Source organism: Ammospiza nelsoni, chromosome 11 (genome assembly GCF_027579445.1).
Source record: "Ammospiza nelsoni isolate bAmmNel1 chromosome 11, bAmmNel1.pri, whole genome shotgun sequence".
In the NCBI taxonomy this organism is placed as follows: Eukaryota; Metazoa; Chordata; class Aves; order Passeriformes; family Passerellidae; genus Ammospiza; species Ammospiza nelsoni.
This window is the reverse complement of record NC_080643.1, coordinates 13,710,004-13,725,168: the sequence shown is the minus strand read 5'-3', so window position 1 is coordinate 13,725,168 and position 15,165 is coordinate 13,710,004. Positions and strand designations below refer to the sequence as shown.

General features: G+C 38.1%; 1 protein-coding gene across 1 annotated transcript in view; it reads left to right on the top strand.

Moving 5' to 3' along the window:
* The window catches only part of CACNA1D (calcium voltage-gated channel subunit alpha1 D), a 169,443-nt gene that overhangs the window by 130,334 nt on the left and 23,944 nt on the right, over positions 1-15,165 (top strand). The window contains exons 33-41 of the mRNA XM_059480355.1: positions 5,237-5,275; positions 5,692-5,820; positions 6,555-6,620; positions 6,998-7,089; positions 8,322-8,481; positions 9,646-9,773; positions 9,878-9,974; positions 11,112-11,214; positions 12,257-12,358. Of these exons, the coding sequence (XP_059336338.1) occupies positions 5,237-5,275; positions 5,692-5,820; positions 6,555-6,620; positions 6,998-7,089; positions 8,322-8,481; positions 9,646-9,773; positions 9,878-9,974; positions 11,112-11,214; positions 12,257-12,358 (916 nt within the window). The remainder of the gene's footprint in view (positions 1-5,236; positions 5,276-5,691; positions 5,821-6,554; positions 6,621-6,997; positions 7,090-8,321; positions 8,482-9,645; positions 9,774-9,877; positions 9,975-11,111; positions 11,215-12,256; positions 12,359-15,165) is intronic.

Below are 15,165 nucleotides of genomic sequence, written 5' to 3'. Positions count from 1 at the left end.
CTGGCCTGACTGTATAGAAATGATCTTATTTGTCAGCTCAGAAGCCATTTGGATGACCAACACTGAATGACTTGGAAGCATGATCACATTGCTGCAGTAGTGATTGTGAAGGTTTTAATTCACATTTTTTATATAAGTTTCTTTTACCATTCACGTGCTGCCAAAATGTTGAGAAAATAATGGAGAGTTCCCTTTCCTCATCTTTTATGTAAATTATTAATGCCATCTTTATAGGACTGATTTTATTCTTGACATAAAAAACCCTCTGCTGAAATAGGGCTTAAAGGAACAGCATTTATGTGTTCCTCCTGAGCCCCCCAGGAAAACCCATCTGCCTCAAATCTTGATCTTGTGCTTGTGTGGAGGAGTGGAATAAAGCCCCCGTCTGCCTCCTGTAAGAGATTCAGGATTCAACTTTGAGCAAGAGCAGTCCAATTTAGTTTGAGTATAACTTTGTGCATCTCTATCATATGTTAGAATTTGGATGTTGGTGCTAGTAATTTATATTTTTGGATACTGTTGATATGTTTAGTAAACTTTTGCAAACACCTCTCTTTAGGCTTAATGGTAGGTCAGCAAACTGTGTTCTCATACAGCTTTGCTTCCATTAATGTGCATTCTTAGTGCAATATCAAATCTCTGCAGTGTTGTAATATCTAATTTGGAGCCAGAAATAATTTTTATTAGTTAACATATAATAACAAAATATTAATTGTGACTTTAGAACTTAAATACATCTTTTACAGTGGAAGAGGCACTTATAAAAATAGTTTCAGAGGCTTCTCACATTGACTTAAAATTTTAATAAATTAATGTCTATGGGCATTTGATTCATGTTGAACAGGGAATATAGAGAGCACTGATAAGACAATGAAGATTTCTTGCTCACATCTGAATTGCAGTAACTATTATCTGAACAAATTGTGTGTGTTTATGCACATGGACTCACAGCACACATTTCTGGAGATGTTTTGGCAACCTGAATGTTTTGCTATAAATGCTATTGTCATCATATGTGTTTGTCATTCAGATGCTTCCTTCTTCAATTATGGTGATGAGGACATTATCATCATGTGTCATTTGTTCTGACATACTCTTGGACCCTTTGGCACAATATGTAAAAAAGAAGCTTTTGACCAGCACCATTTACTAACATCACTGGTTTTCACCATGTTTATTTTTTGTTTAAGCACAGAGTTTGCTTCCAAGGCATGATCCAATCTGTTTCACACTGTTCACAGTTTGACACTGAAGTTCTTTATAGTCAGGATATTTATTTTTAACATTTGTTGCAAACATTTGTGTAACAAGGAGTTCCTGTTTAGGAAATGTGCTGAATTTTTCATAAGCAGCAATAGTACTTGACCAAAATTGGTAGCAGGTTGCAAACATTTTCATTAGTGAGTCAGAAATTTAGGTTGATCATTGGTTATATTTTTTTTTTTGAGTATTGGGATTGTTTGAGGAAGAAAACTGTTGTGTTGAACTTCAGTAGTAAAAAAGAAAAATCATATTACTGCCTATTTGAAGTATTTAAAGATTGGCTCACATTGACATGGTTGTGAAGTGCTTTGATGCTGTGGGTGTGACTGGTCCATGTCTGACAGAACAGGCAGAGCCATGAGGGATGTCTGTGCTGGTTCCCCTCGCTGCAGGGTGTCTGTCAGCCAAGCAGGGAAAGCAGAAATTATCCATTTATTCCAGCTGTGACCATTGCCAGACCTGTAGCAGACAGAAGCACAGCTGCCACCTTAGGAATCACACAGTCCCAGTTTTTGGGGGACAAAAGAATCCCAGCAATGACCAGCCAGTCCCAAAGTGTTTGGGACCAAGCAGCATTGGTTGAAAATGAGGGGAAAGAGGAGGCTGGAGATAGATTATCTGACCAGGTAATTTTGTTTACCTTATTGTCAGCAGATACCATCCCTCTGCTCAGCCTGTCCCCCAGAGTCCCAAGTCTATTCTAATACTTCCCTACAAGTACAAAATCAAAACGTGCCACCCTCTTATGTGTGTGTGTGTGCACGAGATGTCTCTGGTGCTGCAAATCAGGCTGGAGCTTGGGCACTGTCTGGTTTTCCCTTATCTGTAGGAAGCAGACACTCAGTTTTTGTCAGTCTGTCTGTTATTGTTGCTGAAGTTTGTCTTATCTTTATCTCAGTTTCCCAGATCTGAGCATTGCATCATGCTAGATGGACACATGTAACCATTAACTAACTTTGTCTCCCAGATGAGCATTTCCTTTATAAATGAATATGAATAATGTTTTATTTTGTGGTGTATCACTACATTAGCTTCATTAAAATTGGTATTAGTAAAATAAACTAAGCTGCTGTATTATCAGAGGGAAATGCCAAAGAGGATAAAAAATTAGATGCACCCTAAGATGTCAAACCCAAAATGCTTGCCCAGTGATGAACACTTTCACCTTCAGTAGGAAAACCTCCTCTTGTATCAGGAGTTCATGTTCTTTGTTTCTAGATTTATCTTCACCTTGGCATTATTGTACAATTTGCTTTTTGTGAACAGAGTGTTTTTATTTTTCATTGCTGGTCTGCACTTTCCAGTGTCCATAATCTGTGATTTCATGCATATGACATCCTAAGACTCCCCAGCAGCATCAGATCAGCCATCAGAACCAGACAACTTGAACTACTTAGTCCAAAGAAGCTGAGGAAGAGGGATTTGTGAGGGGAGTGTGCATTGGGCAGTCCTGGGCATACACCACTGTGCAAACACGAATCCCCTCAGTGACTTCCTGACAAAAAATAAAATGAGGGATCATCATTCCAGAGCAGCTCCAGTAGAACTGATTGCATAGTTTGGGTAATCTGACCTCTGCATTTTTAAAAGTGAGAATTAAGTAATTACCAAGAGGGTTATACGTAGAAAACATTGGTTTTGCTCACTTTTCCTTTTGAGATCTTTTTGTTCATAACCAAGTCATAATGCAAAATCATTAATTTTGCATTTGGAAAAGTGATTAAATGAAAACATGAAGGACCAAAGTATCCTTTTTCTGGTGTTATCTATCCCATTATATATTGCCATCCTAATACTGATGCTAACTTATTTGGGGCCCCATCCTCCTCCCATAAAACACAGTGGGAAAAACTCCCAAATGCCAACCCTGAAATTTTATTTCATTTTTTTTAGTGTCAATTTGTGATGATACTGTAATTTAATCTGATCTCTATCTGTCAAATACTGTGTTCAGGTTTTGATCATACAAAATACTAAAGCAAATTAAGTAATTTGTTCACTATTTAAGAGAGTATCAAGCTCAACCTGAGTCAGTCACCAGAGATTAATAAGACATTTCAGGCTTCATCTGCAGAAGGTGTAATTAAATCTTTTTTCTTTAAAGTGTCAGATCAAAAGCATTTTTTTTCTGTGCTAAATGTCAGTAGCAGTGTGGGTCTGTGTGCACTGGTGCAGGTTTGGAATTGATTTAGGTAGGCAGCTTTGCAAGGTTGCTTCCATGAACTGTGATATTTTGACATTTATGGTGTTTGTGATAATGAAATTTTCCTTGATTATATTTTGATGATTTCATTTCAAATTGTTGGAATATACAGAGAATTTCTAATGAAGCAGTTGTCTTCCCTTAACAGCAGATTTTCCATCTATTTTATATAAATTCTTAGAAAGTTTAGGTGTTGCAGCCAGTTTGACAAATACTCTGCTTGATGAGGTTTAATAAGAAGATTTGGGGTTTTATTAATTTATTGCATAAATTTAGTAATAATCCTTTATGCAGTTAAAAAATTCTTTGTTTCAGAATATATTGATATCCTGTCAGTGCAGTAATTTATCCATACATGACTTGCACATAGTTGAGCAAACCATTATTTTTACCTTTTTTTTTCCCCTAGTGATGCTTTTATATTGAAGTAGAAAGTAATAGAGAACACAATTAGTATTTTAATAATGATCCTATTTTTTAAAAGTACTACCTCTTGTTGCTTTTCTTTACAATAATAGGTTTGCATAATATATTTTCAACAGAACCAGCTCCTTTCTTTTCCTTTCCTTCTCCTCAAGTTCTATCTTGAGTACCAGCAGCCTGTGAGGTTTGAGTAGGAGGAGTGTGGCACAGAGTGTGGCTGGTGCTGCAGCAGCTCTGGGGTGGCACTGTGCTCATTGCTGCTCTGACAGCAATTGTTGAAAGGTGCCTCTTTAAAAGGAGGATATTTTAGGCAAGAGGGTAAGACTCATCACTGGGATCTAACATCCAGAATCCTTTTTTTTCTAGTGCTATAAATGTTTTTAAAGACACTCCAATTTTGGAAGAAGCTGCTGCGAGTTTGTCATTGCACAAGCAGGCACAGAACTTTGGTCCTTTAAGCTTTGCTGCCTGCTCTGAGAAGTGTGTGACCATTTAGGCTCTCAGGAAAGCTTCTTCAAAATCAGACAGAGAGAATAAAAGGAGAGAAGTGAGATGTTCCTCGCAGCACACAGAGTTTGGCTCTGGGAACAAGGAGCTGTGTGAGCCTCTCTGCTCCCTGTAGCTCCCGAGGGCTGCACAGATCTGCCCCAGAAGGATCAATCAAATCCTGATCCCTTTGTCCATGCCTGATCCTGTTCCTCCAGCTCAGGGAGGGAATTCAAGAGCTGCTTCCCTGCGCTGCTGGGGCAGGCTCAGCCCCCAGGGCGTGGGGCTCAGAAATTTCTGTGTCCCTTTGTCCTTTTGGCCACTGCAACACCCAGAGCTCATCGCTGAGCCACCTCAGTGAATGCACTTTGCTGTCAGGGAGCTGCTGCTGTGGTATCAAACACAAATTACCTGACTCTGGTTAGATTCCAGTGATGGAGTCATTAATCTTCAAAAAGGGCAGAGCAGAAAAGGACCTTGAAAGGCTAGTTTGGCCCCAAAGTTTTGTTCTTTAGTTTTAGGTGGGCTTCCTGCTATGATTTCATACAACCTGTGCAAATTGATGACTAACTTTTTTGGCCTGCATAGGAGCAGATCTTTTATTTTGTGTTTACTTTCCATTGAATCTTATAAATATGTTTTATACCAGCAATTTTTATTATGAGTCAGCCAACACAAACAGATAAGAGGATGGTTTAATAAGGGAATTAATGTTTTATTCAGGACATATATTGTAGTTGAAAGACATTAATTCTCATTTAGAAATTAAAAAATGTTCTTAATTTTGCTTATGGTTAAGCTAACTTAACTTTTTTTATATTTTATTTGATTTTAATATTTAATGTTCTTAATTTCTTAAAGCCAAAGCCAACTGAAACAGTCACAACTGATGAGTCTGGGGTAAGATCAGTAAAGTGACCCCAGTGGTTTTACCTATACTTGAGTTTATTCTTTTTACCATGTCTTTTTTCCACCAAGTTTTTCTGTATTTTTCATTCCTGTCTGACTGCAAAGGTGTTATGCAGTGGTTTGCATCCATTGTCAGTGTTCTATTGGAGTCTATTACGAACAAACCCAATATGATCCTATTAACAAACCAGAAAACTTGGAAATGCATGTGGTGTGTGAAGCATTTCTACAGGTCCTGTGTTTTCAGCATGTAATTTTTCCTTTCATACCATGGTTATCAAGGTGAACAGGCTTTCGAGATACATTTCCAAATCTTACCTCTTCCACCTTTGCATTTTATGTTGTTTTTCTGGAAGTGTTGCATGTTTGAGTTTGTATTTGGTTTGACTTCTCCTGATGCTCTTCAGAACTCTGAGGACAGCGCTCGGATCTCCATCACCTTTTTCCGTCTTTTCCGTGTGATGAGGTTGGTGAAGCTGCTGAGCAGAGGAGAAGGAATCAGAACATTGCTCTGGACATTTATCAAGTCATTTCAGGTTAGCACAAGTTATTTTAATTTGCTTTATAATTACAGCCATTTATACACCAAATTATATGAAGGAATACCCTGTAAAACACAAAAATATTTTTTAAGTTAATCTTATCAATAAGGACATATTTAAATATATTTGCATACCAATGCCAAAATTATTTTCACCAATTACTTCTGGGAGTCTGAGGGTCATTCTTTGTGATTTAATATCAGCTGTTACTGTGAGATTTTGATGGTACTTCTGGAAAAATATTTGGCATATTTAAAAGAGTTGTGATAGGTTTGACATACATAGATCTCATGCTTCCACACATTTTTATTAGATGACTGGAAAAGAAGAATTTAACAGATATTTTACATAAAACCAATTTCATAAGTGAAATAGATACATGAATCATTGCTCCTGGAAACTGATTAATGTGAAGTTAATGAAACTCTGCAACTGTATAGAACAAAGTATCTTTGTGTTGTCAGAATCAGTAATGAAAGTAAAATTAAAAATACTAAAGATGATCCTTCCCTCTGGATTGCTGGCAGAAGTAATTTAAAATACAATGAAGCTGATACACATTGCATGCAGCAAAGTATTAAGAGTGACAGGTAATAACATTTTAAGCACTTGCATAGGAAGAAAAAACCTTGGAAAAGTCTGTGTTGAACAGAGAAATTACTTTTGCAAGTTGAAATAGAAATGATGGTGTGAGATTATTAAAAGACAATGCACCTGTCCCTTTCCAGGCCCTGCCTTATGTTGCCCTTCTGATAGCCATGCTGTTCTTCATCTATGCTGTCATTGGAATGCAGGTAATTAAAGATTTTTTAGCAATAAACAACAGTACAGATCTAAGACTTGTTGCTTAAGTTGCTTATTGCAGCATTCCTTTGATTGTTGTGTTATGTATAAGGCAGAGCTTTCAGAGTAATGGAAAAATCTTTATTTGGCTCTGATTTTCTTGTTCAGGAAATTCCAAAAGACACAAGAGAAGAACTTGGTGTGCTGCCTTTTTTTTCCTTGTTTATGTGATATATTTATTGCACTTATATATAATGAAAAATCTAAAGTGTAATAAAAGTGTTTTCGTGATATTTCATGCATCCTGAAGGAAGTTTAGATTTCAGGGTCTACATCCTCTGACAGCACGGGTCACTGGAATGAGAGTCAAAATTCTGGTTTATTGTAGGTATTTGGAAAAGTGGCCATGAGAGACAACAATCAAATAAACAGAAACAATAACTTTCAGACTTTCCCCCAAGCTGTGCTGCTTCTCTTCAGGTGAGCAAACCTTAACTCTCACTCAGTGCATCCCATTTTACTGATCTATGAAAAATGTGCAAAATGTGTTTGCAAGTGAGAATCAGTTCAGCTCAACAATCCCCTCCTGTTTGTGGCTGGGTGTCCTTTGGCACAGAGGGTTCTAAGGGGCTCATACAGAGCTGAACTCCTCTCAGCCCCTGTGAAACTCCTCCTTGGGCAGTGTTCAGAGTCCAAACCTGCACCCAGACATCAACCTGCCTGAGCATGGGGAAAGATGCAAAAGGCTCTGCCCTTACTGGTGGCATCTTTAGAAGTGCAACTGGTGTGATAACTTGAAGAAATGAAAAATTATTGCAAACATAAAGAAATAAACTGTTCTTTACATTTGCTGAAGGGGGTGTAACTTTCAGGAGGGAAATACCCGTTGAGCAATAGGAGAAGCTTCCTGATGGTGAAGGCAGCTAAATCTGCATGGTGGTGGGGAGGATTATGGGATTTCCATCTCTGGAGAATTTAAGAATAAGACAAACACATGACAGGAGTGTTTCAAAATGTCCTGGAGCAAGGAGAGAATGACATGGGACAGGGATGTCTCTAAAGGTGACGGCCTTGAGCTGTCTCTTGCCTGAAATTCTGTAATTCAGCTCCTGTGCATTGTTACTCACCTGGCTGGAAAGACTGGCAGGACATTCCTGGCACCAAAGGCATCACCCACTGAGAACTAAGTCCCTTTATGCCTTTGACACCAGGTAATGAACACAGCTAAAGATGTCTTAATTATGTAATTGTCTTTGAAAAATTTTAAACTGTGGGACTGCACATAGGCTTTATGCAACTGTGAAAAAAAAACCCAATAGCATCAATTAGAGAGAGGCATTTCTTCAAACACAGGAGAAAGTTCATCTTTTACAAATATGTACTTAGAAATTTTATGACTGATTTTCATACACAACACTGCTTTTGTACACAGTATCTCCACTGCAATAAGTACTTAACTTGTAAATCACAGTTTGGGGTTACAGTTTTATATGCAAGCCTTCATACATTATCTTATAAACTGTGTCTGCAATGTCAGATTATGCTTGTCAGTTCTAAAACTTGCTCTACACTTTTCTTTAATTAGTTCCTTTGAAATGTTCATAGTCTGTCTTCACATTTGTTCTTGTATGCATGTGTACAGAATGTAACAAATTAATTTTGAATGAATCTTGATCAAATAATGCTGAATTTATCTTTGTGGTCTTGTGAAGGTGTGCAACTGGAGAAGCCTGGCAGGAAATCATGCTGGCATGTTTGCCTGGAAAGCGCTGTGATCCAGAATCTGATTATAATCCTGGGGAAGAATACACATGTGGAAGCAATTTTGCCATCATTTATTTTATCAGTTTTTACATGCTCTGTGCATTTTTGGTGAGTTTAGTTTGTGCTTATTAACAGCAATGAGCTTTGAAATTTTGGGTTTCTTCTGAATGAAGAGTAGAGTGTTGAGAGAATGACTGAAAATCCCATATTCAAAATATTTTGGCAAGGTTATGTTTTTTCCATACAGAGTCTTAAATTGATTTTTTTACAGTGAGAGTGGTGAAACACTGGCACAGGTTGCCCAGAGGGATGGTAGATTCCCCATCCCTGGGAATATCCAGAGTTAGGTTGGACAGAGCCCTGAGCAGCCTGATCCAGCTGAATACAGGGAATGAGTGTAGATGACCTTTAGAAATCCTTATCAACCCAAACTATTCTGTGATTCTGAATTCCCATGGTGAGGGTTTCTTTTGACTGCATATGTGTGCAGGGTGGTTGGCTGCACGTTTGAAAGCTGAGTTAGCAGTCTTTTCATAGCTGTTATTTCATGCATTTCTCAATGGTACTATTAAATATTCATTGATAATGGAGCTGCAATTCCCATGACTGAGCAGTAACGCTGTTTCTTTTGTTTAAACTTGTCAGAATTTGGATTTGCGTCTCTACAAGTGTCCTCATGTGTGGCACATGAGATGTGAACAGTGACCTTTCACCCTAATCTGTGGCAGAAATGGATTATTTGCTGTGAAATAATCATTGAAATATGTTTTTCCTCATTGCAGGTGTCTGGTATAAACAGATTGATTTGTTCTATTCACAGTAATTATTTTCTTGCAAAAGGAGAGTGGTCCAACAAAATTCTGTGAATTGATGTAAACACATGTTCTGTTGCTCTGTATCACCTTCTGTTTTAACAAAATGTATTGTCTTGAAATTGAATCCTATTCCTGAGATACACACTGTGTCATAATGTGTGTACTGGATCCATTCTTCAGTTTGATGTAGTGGGATCTGCAAAACTGAGGAAGAGAAACAAAACTGTGTTGTAGCCTATGTCAAAATATTGAGTACTCTAAAATACCATGTTCTTGTTATGTCATTACTTGATAGACTTCCATTTAGTTAAATGCAAATATTTTCAGTGATATTTGATGATATTTGCCAAAAACTATTGATTTACTTGAGTTCTTAAGCTACTACATATTAAATTGATAAAAATTCAAAATAATCAAGGAAGATTGTTCTTAATTACTTTTTAATTTTCTTTTTTAGATTATAAACTTATTCGTGGCCGTCATTATGGATAATTTTGATTATTTGACACGTGACTGGTCTATTCTGGGCCCCCATCACTTGGATGAATTCAAAAGAATATGGTCAGAATATGACCCTGAAGCAAAGTAAGTTAGATCATTTCCCTGACATAATTTATTTGGTAAAAACAAGCAGAGCAGGGTGCATATTTTGGGAGTGGATGTTTGCTCACTGATGTGTGTTGTTCTAGGGGAAGGATAAAGCACCTGGATGTGGTGACATTGCTGAGAAGGATTCAGCCACCGCTTGGTTTTGGCAAGTTGTGCCCTCACCGAGTGGCCTGCAAGGTGGGTTCCACCTGATTCTGTCTGGCTGCAAGGGGATAGACCAGGCTGGAGTGAATAACAGTGGGTAACAATATGTAGCAGCAAGTGAGAAAACAGAAAATTAATGGGAATTTAAAATTATATAGAATCTTTCAGGCAAAATGTGTAATTTTGATAAGGATTAGTGGCATTTAATGTAAAAGTTGAAAAGCAATAAAAAGGAGCTGAATGATTGTTACATTATTTGATGGCTTCAGAATTATGGATATTGAGATTTTAGGAATAGGATTGGGAATAAGATCAAACCTGTTAATTGAAGGATTGATACAAAGTGCTGTCATTTGGGTTCCTTGTATATCTGTTTTATAAACAGGTAAAGTTGACATGTAAACCTCTGGGCTGGAATTCAATGTCACAAGGCATACTTAAAGAAAACTTCTACCTGTCTATATGCTAACATCAATTATTCATTGAGCAATGTTTTTAAACTAGAATAGAAAAATTCCAAGTCAGACATTAGGAAAAGATTTTGATAGCTGAAATTGTGTCCTTTTGGCAGTCAGGGTCACAGCAAAGCTGCTCTAGAAGGACAACTCTTGTGCAAGGACGGACTGACCCAAAGAGAAAAGCTCCTTTCCCAACAGTTCTAAGTAGTTGGCATAAGTTGGCATAACATTAATGAGGAGTTACCTGAGGAATGAATGGGCTGGGACAGTTCAGACCTGGTGCTCTGGTTCTTTATGGAGAATGAGGAACCCCTGGGAAGCCAGGGACACAACTGCAGCTGGAGGGGGTGCCCTCAATAACTGCTTTTGTCCTTAGTACTGGCACAGTGGGACTCAGTCAAAACCTGGGCTTCAATGTTTGAAAGTTAGCTCATTAAATAGCTCAAGAAATCTTCTGTACGCTTTTAACTTGTGTATAAGCATACATGTCATTAAAATCAAAAAGAAGCAAATTGTTCTTAATTACTGCATATTATACACAGGTAGGATAGAAAACTCAACTTTGTTTTGAAGAATTTACATAATTTATGTTCCTCTCAGTAATACTATTCTTTGAACTCATCAGCTTTTCAGAAATTATCATTACAGGAGTTGTTTTTTTTTTTTCCAAAGAAAGCAGCATCAACATTTGTTTTCCTTTTCTCATTTTCAGAGGTTAGTAGCCATGAATATGCCACTGAACAGTGATGGGACTGTCATGTTCAATGCTACTTTATTTGCTTTGGTTAGGACTGCTCTAAAGATAAAAACAGAAGGTAAGGTTCTTCACTGTAAAGCCTTCACTGCCCTTGTCAGAAAGCACAATGAGGAAAAGTGACAATTTATTTATTTCATTGAGTAGGACTGCCTTGGTCTCACTGAATCTGGTTTGCTTTTGGGTCATGGATTGTATTCACTGTTGGTAGGAATGATTTGCTAGAAAAAGAAAGGAAAGGGATAGTGGGGCCAGAGCCCAAGATACTTCAGAAATTATTCTGTGGTTTTGTCTGATCAGAAAAAAATGTGCAGCACTGGCATAGCAGGAGTTGTACTGCAAGAAATGAATGAATGTCCCTTCCTGCCCAAATAATTTCCCTTCCTGCTCCTTTCTGACCTTCTAGCTCAGTACCTTGGATCCCACAGTGGTGCAACTTTTGCACACTTGAGAACAACATTCCCACTCTGGTTGAGGCCAGTTCTGGCTGGGTTGAATGAATTTCTCTCATTTACGTAAAGAGGGAAAAGTTTTTAAAGGTAGTAGAATATTTCAAAGATCTTTCTACTTTTACACATTTTTCAAGTTTTTTTGTTATCTTTTACTGCTTTCAGTTCTGGGTTCTGCTGGCAGTAACAAACTTAGATTAAGGCACCTCAGGCATTGCTGTGTGAACAATGCAAGAGATGAAATGCTGCTCACTAAGTTGTTTAAACATCCAAACCTGTACAAATGAGTAATTACTGTGATTAAGTAAATAAAGGCTCAGCTTTGCTTCAAGGAAGAAGTGGCTTGTAAAGAAAAAGTCATCACTTTTTGGACAATTTAAGCAGAAGGAGTGACAGAGTGAGGCCAAAGTTGGGAACTCACCTTTGATCTTTGCACTGCTCCAGAGCTGGATTTGAAAGTACCAGGAATTTGCTGTCTTATGCCCTTTTTCTCTTTAGTTGTGGCATTGTTGCTATATCACAGAGCATGGGCTTGCTCCAAAGGATCTCTATCACAGTCTTTAATTGTATATACCTCATTAATATCCAAAGGATCATTCACTGCAGCTGATAACCATAATTACCATCCTCTGTTTTGCCATTTCCTTGCCACAGGTAACCTGGAGCAAGCCAATGAAGAACTTAGAGCAGTCATAAAGAAAATATGGAAGAAAACGAGCATGAAATTGCTTGACCAAGTTGTCCCTCCCGCTGGCGGTCAGTCCGATAAACTCTGCCGTGTGCTGTTCTCTGTGCTTCTTGGTCTTTCTAGAGTGGCAGCAACCAAAGGAATAAAACTGCTGAATTTTGCAATTATAATGTGACTTAAGGACAACAAAAAATAGCAAAATTAATATTGAGGCAATGATATCCTACTGCAATAGGCAATATATAGAGGATTGATAAGTGAAACTTATGTCAAAGTGAGAGAGAAAGGAAAATGTTATGCTGATTTTCTTGCTTGAAAAAAACCCACCTTATTAGATTTAAATATAGTATTGGTTTCTAATCATTGAGCAAAATAAACTAGCTTGATTTCAATGCATTGAGCAAAACACCATGTTTTGTACTATGCTACATTATAGCTTATTTGCTTGTATATGTTGAATACTTCTGGGAGGAAAAATAATGAATTGCCAGCTTAAATTTTTTTTTGCTAAATTAATAAAGCAAAAAGCTAAATTATCTCAGTTACACTTGTTTAAACCAGAGCCATTCCACAGGTGATGGCAATGGTTCAGATTTATGCTGATAAGACTGAGATATGAATGTAGTCCATTTAAAGAAATATCTGAATTCTAATGACACCAAACATTTGTGAGAACTACAAGGCACATTTATTAAATGTTCTTATGTGCCATAAAATGACATGTCAGTATCTCTCTTTGTAAATATATATATTCTGATATATATATTTAGCCTTTTTCAATATATACATTTTTATTAATTTGCTCTAGTGTAGGTTTAGGTGACTGTTTTCTACTTGCTTTTTCAAGTTTTAAAGGTGCAGGATCTGTCTCACTGTCACTCATACCCAGGGTATATTTACCCAGACATCCAATCCTCAAATCCAGTGTAATCGCCTGGTGTTTCTTGAAGTTTATTGTACCTTCACAGCTTATGGCAGCTCCCAGGGCTGCTCAGACTCCAAACCCTAGCCCTGGAAGGGGATGCTCAGTGCCAGGAGGAGGAGCACAGCCTGCGCTGCTCTTGGCATCACTCAGCAGCAGCAGCTCTGTGGCTGGAGGAGCCAGCCTGTTGGTGGGGTGGCTGCTGGATAATGGTGTGGATGAAGCCAAAAATCTGGCTAAATTGACTCTCCAAAGGGAAACTGATACTGCACATTTAAAACAAATTTTGTGTTCTACTCTGTTGTTTTTAGCCTTACACCTAAGTGCTTGCATGGCATAGATGAATCGCTTTGTTATTGTTGTAACTCTGTGCTTGAGCTTTTTCTGCAGCCTCTGTTCCTTTCAACTATGAGTCTTTCCGAATATTCTGAAGCAATTCTGTTTTAGGGTGGTGGCATGGAATTAGTGTTGCCTCTTGCCAACTTTATTCCCCTACATTTTTATTGAAATAGAGACGCATGCTTCAGAATAGCGAGCTCTGCCTGCCTAAATCAATCTGACAAAGAACCGTACAGATGACATTCCTAGAACTAATCCCACCTAGTGATTCACTCTTAACTTCAGCTTCATTTCATTGCTGAGTATAAGCTGTGTATTTATTTTCAGCTATACTAAAATTCATTGCTAAATGTTTATTCTGCAAATGTAGCTCTTCAGTGTAGCTGGAAGGCTGAAAAACTGGATGTGCTCAATTGATAGGAAATAGGATGGCTTTGGCAAGCCAGTAAAATCAGGATGGGTTGGGAATTCCTGCAGATTTATGAGTTTTCAATTCCAGTTTACTTTGTTCCTCTGTAGACCTTGTTATGATTTACTTGAAAATATTGTAACCACCTAGACAAAAAGAGGAATACAGCTATTTTACATTCATATGCCATAGGAGTGTAAAATAGCTTAGAGTACAGTAGAAATTAGTTTTGATGTTTAATATTCAATGGAAAATTGTCTATGAATTAACACCTGTGACAGCTGATAATAACAATTTCCCAAGAGGTGGAAAATTCCCTTCAGTATGAATCAAAAAACCATTCAAATTCAATATGTTAAAATCACTCACCCTTAAAATTATTGAGAGGTGCAGTTTATAGTAGTTTGCTCCAGTATTACTTGTGCTGATATTACTGAATGCTGGGTCCTTGTGTGTCACAGCCATGTCTCCAGAGCAGAATGAAAGAAATCTGTACAGCATGTGCTTTCCCCCCGTTAGATGATAAATAGATGCACTGGAGAAAAACAGTTAATTCTTAGTACTGATAAACTAACTATTATTATAACTCAGTGAGACTGTTAATAGTTAGCAATACATTTTCATTACAGAAAGGTGAAACTGCTTTGCAAAAGCATAGAATGTCAGTCAAATGTTTGATGAATGAATGAGACTAGAGAGTAAGAGAAATACATAAAGCTCACTAAGAACTCACCTATATTCTCTAAACTTCCCAGTCTACTCCTGCAAATCCATTTAAGGCTTCCTAGTACCTTTTGCCTCTTCCAAGAGCTTCCTTTTGAAGTAATTGCCACTGCTGTCACTAACTGTAATTAGTGATTTGTCTGTTCTGTGGTCAGTTATGCTTAGCTGCCTTCCTATGACTGTCTGTACCTGGCTATTTGTGTGTGACCCAGAAAAGAGCCCAAGGATGGCTCCCCTTGGCCAGGCAGCAGCTCCTGTGTGCTCGTGTCTGCAGTCCCCCTGGCTGTGCCTGTGACATGGACAGGCACCCTGGGGACACAGCCAGCCTTTGGCACAGTCAGCAAACTGGCAGTGCCTTTGTCTGAGGTGCTTATGAACAATTGGTGAATGTTCAAAGTGACCAGTGGGGGCTCTTTCTGCCCCCTCGTGTGTCCCAGGTGGTGTCACTCAGGCACAGTCAGTGGTGGGGCAGTGTGGTGGCC